The sequence below is a fragment of the Rhinolophus sinicus genome, chromosome 1 (assembly GCF_057876585.1).
Source record: "Rhinolophus sinicus isolate RSI-liver-muscle chromosome 1, RSI-T2T, whole genome shotgun sequence".
Classification (NCBI taxonomy): domain Eukaryota; kingdom Metazoa; phylum Chordata; class Mammalia; order Chiroptera; family Rhinolophidae; genus Rhinolophus; species Rhinolophus sinicus.
Genome location: NC_142501.1, coordinates 116,044,702 through 116,056,937, shown reverse-complemented (window position 1 = coordinate 116,056,937; position 12,236 = coordinate 116,044,702). Strand labels below are relative to the sequence as shown.

The window sequence follows — 12,236 nt, the reverse complement described above, 5'->3', positions numbered from 1 at the left end:
GAAGTTATTAAAGTACCACACTTACCATTCTTGTTGGTTGTTCCTTGTAGGAGCTGATAGATGTGGACAGTGAAGTGGTGTTTGAATTAGCCTCCTATATTTTACAGGTAAGCTGTTCTGCTCTCCTGACCATACACAGAAGGAAGGGAATTAAGACTTAGCCTGCATGGCCAGCCGCCATATCCACTAGTGTCTTCTTAATTATTTTCGCCACAAGTAGGAAAGAGCTACTAGGGACAATACACTGTGGCAGTACATAGGCGCGTCTGGTATTCCAAAATTTTAAGACAGCATCTCTCTGCAAAGGGAAATTGTGTGTATTGCCTGACCCTGGGGGAAACAGATCATTCTGTGAGCCCATCTTCTTCATCTTTGGCGCTCTCCTCCATTCTGGAAAAAGCCAAGTCAATAGCAAGAATTAATTGCCAAGAGAATCGCTTTGTGCCTCCTGCAAAGACAAGGAAAAGACCTCTTTATTTAGCATTATGCAAAGAAGAGGTATTACTGAGTATTAGCAATGGTGACAATTTAGTAACACTGGCAAGATGAATTGAAAGGAAGTCATTAACTTATCCCTTCAACAAAGATTTATTGAACAGCTATGTTCAAGACATTGTGCTAGGTTTACTACAGGTGCCATGGTCGCTGCCTCCAAGAGTCTTTAGAATGATGAGGGCATAGCCTGCAATATGACACAAAGCAACGAGTAACACAAGGTGGACATTTCTACCCAGGCACACATTCAGATCCAGAATCTTTAAACTAGAAAAAGTTAGACCAGGGCCTGCAGGTGGGAATTTGCAATTTGTCATTATGACTCACTTTCCTTGCATATAACTTTCTAAAGTTTAATTTAGTGTCTCATATTTAAGTGGCAAATGCACACGTCCATTCTTAATTACATTCCTGTAGCAGATAAGACCATAGCAGTCATAAGTTGGACTTATTCAGGGAGACCATCCTGACTATCAAATGTGTTTTAGAGTCTGTAACACTATGTTGGAATGTTTCACTGATATTGAATGTTTTTCTTCTACAGGAGGCAAAGGGAGATTTTTCTAGGTGAGTTTACAGAATTGTTTTTTTTCCCCTTAAAAATGTATTCTGTTGCGTCTCTATTAAAAGAAAGTAGTGTATCTTTTGTGGGAGGGCAATTTATTAATAATATATATTTATGATGTGCTCCAACTCTCAACTTGTCAATGAAAACAGATATATCAGGTGTAGAAAATATAATAATAGCAAGGAGAATATTCTGTACTAAATAAAAAGCGAGAGTTTACTAAAATGCTGAGATGAGAGCCCAGAGTCACACATGGCCATTGTATGGACATTTGTCACATTGTCCAAATGTCTCTCTGAAGCCTTGAATCACCACTAACTATGCTGTGAATAAGTCTGCAGATGACCCTGGAAATCCTAACCCAGCTGTTGACATCTTTATTTTTCTTTCTGCTTTAGTGTCCTACCCTTCAGGGATAAAATGCTATTCCATAGGGAAAATTTGTTCATGAAAGTGTTACCACACAAATATTCCATGTCGTCTGCTTTCCTTCCTCCTCCATATATTATGTTAGTGAGTGAGAACATAAGCAGACCTAACCACTGGGGAACCTGCTTTTTTTGTTTGTTTGTTTGTTTTAATTTTTTATTGGGGAATGTGGGGGAACAGTGTGTTTCTCCAGGGCCCATCAGCTCCAAGTCATTGTCCTTCAACCTAGTTGTGGAGGGCGCAACTCAGCTCCAACTCCAGTTGCCGTTTTCAATCTTTAGTTGCAGAGGGCGCAGCCCACCATCCCATGTGGAAATTAAACCTGCAACCTTGTTGTTGAGAGCTTGCGCTCTAACCAACTGAGCCATCCGGCTGCCCCTCCAAAAGCTCAGCAGCAGCTTGTTGTTTTCAATCCAGTTGTGGAGGGCGCAGCTCATTGCCCCATGTGGGAATCGAACCGGCAACCTTGTTGTTCAGAGCTTGTGCTCTAACCAGCTGAGCCATCCAGCTGCCCGAACCTGCTTTAATAGCCTGGTGGAGCTGCTAACTTCAGTTGTCTTGCCATTTATTCCATCAGGCACTGCCCGTTGACCAGCGTGGCTGACTTGCCTCTCAATCTCTCAGAGTAATTCCTGGAGCCTTCACAGAATAAGGGATTGTATCCACTTACCAACAGGACTGTCTGCTCAGAGACAGACATTATTCCTGAGATTCTGTTGTATCCAACTACCCTAAGGGAAGTCCAGGAGAGCCCACTCTTGAGAATCAAGGTCTAGGAAGGAAGACCAAACCACATGTCCAAGAAAACAAAGCCTCAGGGCAGAGGATTCTGGCTGATGGACAGGAAATTAGCCAAATTGCTATTTAAAAGAAATACAAATCGTGTCTCCGCTCCTTGAAGGAACTTATATGTTTTCTCATGCTTTGTGGGATTTGATCTCTAAATGCAACGTAAACTATGTCAGCTGGGGGCCTACCTGTACTTGTTTAGCTTTGTCAAGTTCATGCTGACTGGTTCTCCAGGTCTTAGCTGCTTTCTCTTTGCGTTTCCTGTGCATTCCTAAGGCTTTCCAACAAAACCTGAGGGGTATGTTCTCACTCAGATATCTCAGCAAAAGTAAAAAAATTATTTTACGACCCAAAACAAGGATCAGCAAACATTTTCTGTAAAGGGCTAGACAGTAAATTCCTTGGGTTTTGCAGGCCATACAGTCCTATTGCAGTTATTCCAATGTACCTTCCTCAGTGCAAAAGCAGCCATAGACAATCGGCAGTGTCCAAAAAAAAAACAACTTTATTTATAATACTCAAAAATTTGGATTTCATATTTTGATACTTCTTTTGATACGCCCCCCAACCATTTAAAAATGTAAAAAGCCATTCTAGGTTCACGGGCCATATGTAAACAAGCAGAGCACTAGATCTGGCCAGTGGGATGTAGTGGGCTGACCTCTAAAATGGAGTCCCTTTAGCTCAGTTTGAATGTTTGCATAACGAGACCTGCAGGCCTCTTTTATTTAGGTTTCCCAAGTTATTTCCATAATGTGGAGGTAGTCATAGTCCTTTTTTAACTAAGGATTTTTTTAAAAAAACTAAGAATTTTTACTGTCAGTGGCCAGTCACTACTCACTGAATTTGTTGAATGAAACATTTTCAGTATCTAGAAGCAATAGATACTGTTGTGTTGTTGTTGTTGTTGTTGTTTTCCCTCTGTTCCTTTTTTATGCCCTTCATTTGGTATTGGAATTTGGGGATTTTGATAAGTACAGATTCATATCTACTTACAAACATTTTTTTGGAGTCCCATGAAAAATGGTTTAACAACCACACATCCAGTGGTTTCCATTGTCTGCCTTACTTTCTCCGGAGATACTTTGACCCCCTTTTCTTTCGCCAGCTCTGACCTCTGCTGTAACTATTATTTATTTTCAACAGTACCCTGACAGGATGGAATGTGAACTGTGGACAGCATTATCTGGCCCCGCAGATCATGGGAACGTGCGGCCACAGAGATCACCAGGGAGGGGGAAGCAGAGGCCTGGCCTGGCAGTAATTCACGGCCCCCTAATGAGCTTGTGGAATGCCAGTTTGTTGGCTTCAGAGAAACAAAGGATCCTGGTTTGGCTTCATTTGTCAAAGGGCTGCCTGGCAGTTTGTTTGGAACAGCAGCTGTCTGGGGAGAGAAATAGCTGTCAGGGGAGGGAGAGGTCAGACACCTTATCCAGAAGGTCAGTTTATCTCCCAGCATACAACTCCCATCACCTGCCAAGGTGGAGGTGATCTGTCACCTAGGACTGACTCCCTGATAAACACCCATTGTCCCTGGCAGGTCCATGGTTAGGAGGCTCGGGTGGCCTGGAGTTTGGGAATAAGAGAAGTCATTCTAAATTCCTCATTGGTGCCTCTTCCCATCTACATCCAGGAAAATCCCCAAAACATTGAAGTTGTCCGCATTTGGTTTGGTGGCTGAACATTGGGCATTCTAGATGTCCTATTCTCACAATTTAGTGTTATAGAAAGTTATTTTTGCTCTATTAATAATTCATGTGGGACTGTTAGTTGTAAACTGAATGGTGTTGACTTGTCTACATACCCCATCAATAAATGAGCTGTCAGTTTGGAACAAGGCTTTTCTATAACACACAACCCAGGGCATAATTTTAACGTAGTCTAGAATCTAGAGGATCGAGTAAACTTTTAAACTAATGGTCTCACCCAAAAGGCAAAGTAGAGAACCTCTTTCATAGCCTGAGGGTCCTGAATCTATAATTTCCTAAAAGGCTATTTTGCCCAGGATGCTATTAGTCTACATATTTACGTTTCAATGAATATATAAATTACATTTATGTAGAATGAGTATTACAAAGCTCCAAGTTATGGGAACAATTTTACAAGAGTAAGAGGGCTATTTTTACAAAAGGGAGAAGTAAAAAGTGCTGATATGATTTCATAGAAAGAGAACTGGAGAAGGACAACCAGGAATCGTAACTACTCTTCCTCATGAAACCCACAAGCTGTTATTTCTTCTTTTGGACTCTTTTTGCTTAGCAGACCCCTAAAGCCTTATTCTTATACAGCTCCCTTTTCTTTCCAGTTAAGGGAAATGTTTACTTCTGTGTCTTACTGAACGTTATAAGGAAATCTTGGGTTCAGCGTTGCTGAAAGAAAAGGACTGAGATATAGATAGATAAAAAGTATTGCCTGTGCTAGGAAGGAATATATGTCATACATGTTCATATTCTCACATGGTAGACAGATTTGTAAGACAGCTTCAGGAAATAGTTTAGGAAATAGTCCTATCTAAAAACAATATTTTCTCACTGGTATTATTTTCCTTAGTACAGCATGTAGTCGTCGTTTTTCATTTCCTGTTGTATATCTGTAAAAAAATGAATGCCAATCAACAATCAGGAGATCAGCAGAGTTGGCATTTCTGTTTAAAAACAATTGACTAGCCTGAGAACTGTTAACCATGGCAGCTTTGCAGACAAATATTAGGTTGCGAGGGGTCAATACAGTTTAAAAACAAAATGTTCTCACTTGATAATCACTGCTGAACATTAGTCAACTAACTTACATTTTCTATGATTTCTACACACTTTATTTAGCACAAACGCTGCAGTGGTTCAAGTACTAAACACTGACATTTCCTATTTTTGAAACAATGTTTTTAAAACCTTGGTTTATTGTAGGAAAATAATATTCTCCTCTTTAAAAAGGTCAATGCAGGGAACACCTCATTTAATCTGAACAGGACATTCAAATTGTATAGATACATTCTAATTAATAGGAGACTTAGTGCTATACTATAGCAAGCAAGGTGATATAAGAACTGGATATTTTTGTTGTTTGTTTTGTTTTGTTTTGTTTTTCCCTAAGGGGACTTTAACTGAAAACCCTGGTAGCCAACCTCCATACTCTGATTTTGAGAATCACCTCATTTTTTTTTACTTTTTTGTCAGCCCTCTTGAAAGTGTGCCACCAAAAGAGAAGAAAAAAAATTATTTAAAACAATATTTTGCCAAATCAGTGATTTGATTCAAAAATACTTTATGCTGAACAGTACAAATAAATGCCCAAATCATGCTATCTTTAATATAAAGAATCATCCATACATTAATGGAAACTAGTGGAAAAAAAAAAAACATCTGTTATGTAGAATTTTTTGCTAACAAGATTTATTGAAACCAGATCACTACAGCTGTGTTACTCTGGGCCGTCTGTTGGGACCTGGAAATATCCTTGTTACAGAGGACCGGACGTACTGATGCTAATCATTAAAACAGGATCCTACCAGCATGAGATTTATTAGGACCAGTAAGCAAACAGCACCTGAAAAAGGCTGATATTAAGGAGAGTTCCCGTAAAGATCCATGTGCCACATTTTGCTTACCTGTTCAGCCTGTCGTGTGCAAGCAAGGCCTTACATCTGTGGACTCTCTGTTCCAAATAAACACAACAACCAGAGAAAAAGCAGTAAAGCTGTGATTGAATCCTTAGGGGTCAGTTTATATGACATCTGTACAAACTTAGATGCTCGTCCAAGTGAGAAAGTGTCAGCTTGTCAGAGTTCAGTGGTTGGTAAGAAACCTTACTGTGTCCCTGATCTATCAGCCTGCAGGTTTCTAATTCTATTTCTTAAAAAAAAAAAAAAAAAATAGTTTTTAGAGATAGAGCAATGCATTGCTCCCTCAATAGAAAGGAATAGCGGTCTTTCGTTAACAAAGGAAATTGATTTTTCACCTCCATTTCAGAAGAGAGGTTAGAGTATTTATTTGTGCTGAAAAGTTCCTTTCACTTCCACAGACTGCATGTTCTTAGCGCTCTGGGAGAGCAGTTAGAAGCAAAAAAAAAAGAAAAATACAGACCTTTTAATATTTTATTTTCTGTAAACCATCAGACCACGTGTTCACTAGTCTGGAAAGACAAAATGAAATTTCTGTGACCAAAAAAATAAGTACTTTCTTGATTTTTTTGTTCTTTGTTTGAAATCTGTTCTGCCTTTTTAGAGAGCGTTTGTGAATTAATGTAAATGAAACTTGGCTTACTGGTATCTGAAAATTCCAGGTTTGTGGGCTGTTTTTGTCAGACTAGACGATGCCGTTTAGGCAGTCATAGGTTAAAGGAAGAATTTTGGAAGATCAGCAGAAAAAGCAGTCAAAGAGCTAGTTTTCTTCTAAAAGACTTTTTTGTTTTTAATTTTATTGGGGAATATTGGGGAACAGTGTGTTTCTCCAGGGCCCATTAGCTCCAAGTTGTTGTCCTTCAGTCTAGTTGTGGAGGGCGCAGCTCAGCTCCAAGTCCAGTCGCTGTTTTCAGTCTTTAGTTGCAGGGGGCACAGCCAACCATCCCATGCAGGAATTGAACCGGCAAACTTGTTGAGAGCTAGCACTCTAACCAACTGAGCCATCCGGTCTCCCCTAAAAGAATTTTTAGTACCGTGTTTCCCCAAAAATAAGACCTAATCAGAAAATAAGCCCTATGATTTTTCAGGATGACATCCCCTGAACATAAGCCCTAATGAGTCTTTTGGAGCAAACCTTAATATAAGACCTGGTCTTATTTCTGGGGAAACACGGTAACATAAACATTTGTAGAGATTGCTATCTTTAAAAAGATGACAACATTATTTTCTTGCCCAGCTAACAGACAGCATTGAACGAAAATTGCTTAATTTAAAGCAGCAGTCTATAAATCACAATTTCCAGCCTACTAATATCATTACTTTGCACTTACATAAGTGGTTTTACTGCTGCAACTCAAAGCAAGCTCAATTTTATATCATTGTTAGAGCATTTGATCATTTGGGGTATATTTTCCTACAGTTTTTTAATTGGCCTCTTGAAAGAAAACAGCTGACACTCATCATGTAGTAAGAGAGAGAGATTTGCTGAGACTTTTAGATAGTTAGTAAAAAGTACTCAGACAGTTGTGTTTGCAACAGTCAACATTTGGAATACAACTTACATAACCTAATAATATCTTAAATACCCAAACTTGCAAATGTCCCTATTGGAAACGTCCTAGAAAAAAGTTATCTGTTAAGCTTGAAACACATCTGTCAGCCCAAAGAAGAGTTTTTGTGGGGAAAAAATTAAATTTATATAATACTCATATATTTTATCAAAAACAAAGGAAAGGTGTGTGTGATGTTTTCCTATGATTTAAAAAGGACTTTGAGGGAGAAGCAGCTAGAACCTTTCAGCCAGCAAGACCTTTTGAGAGGAACAGAAGCTGTGAAACTTTGAAACAAAATGTTCAAGTGGAAAAGTTACAGATTATTACAGAAAGCTTTGTTTTGTGCACAAAAGTCCATTTTACTGAGATTTTTCAAGTGTATAATTCACATTTTGCAAGCATAGAAAAGTACTCAGGTGGGGGATTTTGCAGGATGGTATTCTTTAAATCCTATGGAAGTTTAGATATAAAGTAAGGAGGAAATTTTGTATTAGGGCAGCTTGTCTCTTTTGTTAAGCACTTATTTAATATCAATATCATATTTTGAGTTGACCTTTTGAATACTAAAAAGGTTCATGGCTGTGACACTATGTCCGTTTTCTCAGAGTTAAGGTTTCCAATCTAAAGGGTGAAGTTGTAGAAAATCAGTTGCTTCTTGTGCTTTTGAGTAAAACTATTGCCTCAAATTGTAGACTTATAAAAAATGTTTTAACTTGTTTTGAATTTTATAAGTTTAAAACTATGTTAGAAATTCACAAAACTTTTGTGTCACCCTAAGAAACCAAACTCACTGATCAAGGAGGACATGTTTCCTTAGATAAGTTAGCAATTAGCATCAGAAACAAAGGAATATAATTCATAAACATGTTCGTAAATTTGTTCCTCAATGATTGGTAAATTAGTGTGGCGTATTTATGAACGACATATCCCAGAATCCAGAATCCCAGGCTGGAAAAGCCCCAGAGGGTCCCGTGGGCCTCCGAGCTTTGCCAGCCAGTGGTCACACGGCAAGTGGCAGGAGAAGCTTCCCAGAAAACATGCCCCGCCTCCAGCTTTGCGAGTCCTCCCTACCCACCTGAAAGAAAATGCGCGATAGGAAGGAAAGAGGCAAATTTCCATTTTCTTTGCTGCTGCCTGAACTTGGTTCACAAGAGAAGAAGAGGGGGGCAGGAAAGGAGAGAAATCGCTTTCTTTGGAGCTTTTAAAGATCAGCCAAGAAGAAAAAAACCTACAACTTCTCATCATAAATCTGTCTCAGAGTTTTCTAGATTCATGTACCACTGGCATAAAGTAATACAGATCCACAATGCATCTCTGAAACTGTTGAGGTCCCAGTGTTTCCAAATTCAGAAATTTGTAGGTTTTAGACGGGAAATCTAGGTATTCTTCACTCCCATGGCAGAGGTTGGGACAGACCCTGCAAGTGTGTGAGTTACTGCTCCCTGGGCCCAAGCACACGTGGGAGAGAGAATGGTCACACGCTGCCCCACGCAGAAAGGTTAGGCTTGCCACCAACTGGGTTACAAAGGTGTGTTTCTTCGAGCTTTGCAGATTTGGGGATTGTGGATGATGAAGACCTGTAACACTCCTTTTACTTACGAAACAGCTCTCCCTGGAGAACTTTACCCTCTTATGATACGCGCATACAATATGGAGGCGTTGGTGTGACATTAGCATAACATTACTGTTTCTGCGATTCAGGCTAATCCCTTACGTTACACTTGTATAACTTTCTGGCTTCTGTGTTCTGTTGTGTTAGTCCCGGCGCACATTAAAACCACTGGTTTGGGGAAGAAGGCCCCCACACTAAGCAGGTTTGCCCCAGGTTTCTCCTGCCAATTACCACATCTCATTTGAGCTGAAGGGAATCTTCTGAAAAAGCATTTCCTCATTTTTTATAGGAAAACAAATACAGTGTGTATTTTGCTAATCCTCCTCTCAAATTTAACTTTTGCTTTCTTTACTTTACGGTGTTTTGGTTACATTTGTTGTTGCAAATTCCCTATTTGATGTATTGCTAGAAATCTTAGTTTTCTGCTGTAGATCATTCAAACTCCCATGTTTTATAAGCAGTGTAGGTAGTAGAAGAGACGCACGTTGTTTAAAAAACAACAACAACAACAACAACAACAACAAAACACCTAAGTCAAATATCAACACAGCATTGAGAGACCACTTTTTTGATGACAACACTAAAGATTTGGCATAAAACCTGGGTAATATTAAAAATAAGAAGACTTCGGTTGTATTCTCAGTTTAGCAAATGACTCTTTCAGATCCTCCACTGTTTTTCTTTTTCTGAAAACAGAATGTGACCTCTGTTGGAACATGAACTGTTTTAAAGGGCTGTTTTCTAAGCTGGCATTTGTCAGGTGCACTGGAGTCAGGAAAATGGAAGACCCTGAAAGAGGAAGCTGGGAACTTGTAGCCCATTCCTGAGGTTTTAAGTTTTAGGTTTTCACAAGTCTCTGGAGATAGAGTGACCAGTCCCCATTTAGGGCAACTTTGTGATCTGCAGCCACAGAGTTTGGCCAGCTCTCATCTGACAGGGCTGGCCACCTCTAAGTCACTGCAGATGTTTACAGACGGCAGAAAGGCAAATAGAACATTTCTACATAGCTGTCCTTGGGGAAGGTTTAAGAACCATGGATACCTTCCAGAATGTAATGGATTTGGACGGACTTCACGCCTTAGTGATTTCTTATTATATTTGTCTATGTAACCTTGCCCTGGGGGAAAGTTCCAGAACCCACTGCAAGCTCCAGCAAGGAAGTCAAACCTGGGACTGTCATCAGGGAAATTTGTTTGCCAACAAACTAGTGTTTGGTGGGTAAGACAATCCCTTCCTCCTTTGGCTTCTTCCTTTCCCAAATATACTTTGGATGTGATGAGTGTGAGTAAACCCAAGCTCCAACGTCAGCTTTATTGCCTTTCTCGGTTTCATCCCCTAAAAGTTCATCCCGGAAAAGTGCCTTTTGATACTTAAGGTACCACGCTAGACACTGATGAGTCATTGACTCCAATCCCTGTTCTCAGTGACTTTATAGTTAAACAGGAAAGATAAGACCCAGAAATTCATCCTCAAGAGCTCTCGAGTGTTTGGTGAACTGAAGATTTGCTTAAACTATGCCTTGACAGCATGTGAGTAAAAATTCCAACCCTGCTTGGGAATTGAATTTGCCTGACCACCAGGAGCTCATCTGTTTGAAAACCTCCAGGCGCTGACCACTGTCGACGGGATAAATTTGAACTCTATCAGCCTAGCAGTGAAGGTCCTCAAAATTCTGTGTCTAATCTGCATTTTATTTAGCTTTATTCTCCCTTACCGACCACCCATTCCAACTGATCGCTTTGGTTCCAGTTACATGGCCTCCATACTCTGCTGTATTGCACCGAGGACGGAAGTGCTACCCTCGCCTTCTCTCCATGCAGGCCCTGCCCCAAAGCCTCTTACATAACAGCCTCCGGGGGCCTTTCTTTCCTCTGAACTTTTCAATTGGTTGTTTGAATCAACTTGATCAAACACTGCCCAAGTTGTCAGTTGTCTTTTAATTCATACCTCTCACCTCCCACAGTAAATTTGGAGCCCCTTTTGGACGAGGAGTATGGCCCTTCCTTTTTTGATCCCTTTCCATACCTTCCATGTAACAAGGGCTCCATAAATACCCCCAGCTCGTTGGTTTATTACTTGATAAATTCTTACCTTCCACGTAGATAACAGTTCCAGGACTTGGATTTATTGATTCAAGCAGTAACAAGTTGAACGTTTCCTTCTGGTTGGTTGTTAAAAGCCAGAATTTGCACTGTTTCTTAGTCCACTTGAAAAACGCCTTTTCTGGGAGCAGCTATAATGTCACCACCCACCATCTGTGTGTGTCTTTGTCACCACATACATGAACTGAAAGTATTGGAATGGTTTTGCCCGATGGCACTTGGTATCCAAAGGGCAGCTGCTGATTCCATTGCTGTGGGCAGTATTTCCAGCTGGGGAGGGACTCATGGAAAGGCACGTCCTCCAGTTAGCAGCGTGGGTGTTGGGGTACTTGCCGTCCCAACACCTCAGGACCTCCCCATCTGTGACTATGATGTTCCTTACGTCCTTCATATTTACTTACGAAGCTGCTACCTCATTGCTTTTTAGCTCTTACCGCCCAAAGTCCCGGTGGCCAGTATTTGCCTTGCGTGGTGTGAGTAGCACAAAAGCTGCCAGCACAGCCTAGGTTAGAACTATGGATGCAGGACCAGCTCCCCGGGGCGAGCTTCTGCGACCCCTGCGAGGGTCTCAGGTGCTTTGGTAGACAGTATAGGGAAACACGCTTTGCACACCAGGACCACCCCAAACGGGGTGCTGCAGATCACAGACACCCAGTTGCCCCCCTGGTCTGCTCAGTGCCGGGGCAGGTGGAGCATTCGACAAACTCTGGTTACAGCTGGGGGACTTGACAGCGCCATCCAGACCTGAGAACATGTGAGTCTGTGGGAAGAAGAGTTTCTGATGCCAGGACCACTCCTTGTACCAGATAATCCACTTCACACTTTCACCGTTGTTTCCAGGTGTCATCAAAATCAAAAGTTATTTATTTGTCATCTTTTGGAAAACAGTTTCCAGCATGTGATCAATCCTGGCAAAGCAAATCAGCATTGTGTGCTAGTGAGGAGAACAGCGAGCTCGCCAGGAAAAAGCAGTCAGGTGGCCCATCCTTGGAGCCCCGTGAGCCCACAGCGGGGCCATGAGGAGCTCCTCCTAGAATCCTTCCCCATGGGGTCACCAGTGACCCTTCTGCTC

General features: G+C 41.0%; 1 protein-coding gene across 11 annotated transcripts in view; it reads left to right on the top strand.

Moving 5' to 3' along the window:
* The window catches only part of FRMD4A (FERM domain containing 4A), a 565,607-nt gene that overhangs the window by 453,285 nt on the left and 100,086 nt on the right, over positions 1 to 12,236 (top strand). For all 11 annotated transcript variants that reach the window (XM_019738286.3, XM_019738288.3, XM_074324782.2 and 8 more), the window contains 2 exons: positions 51 to 107; positions 1,040 to 1,062. In XM_019738286.3, the coding sequence (XP_019593845.1) occupies positions 51 to 107; positions 1,040 to 1,062 (80 nt within the window). The remainder of the gene's footprint in view (positions 1 to 50; positions 108 to 1,039; positions 1,063 to 12,236) is intronic.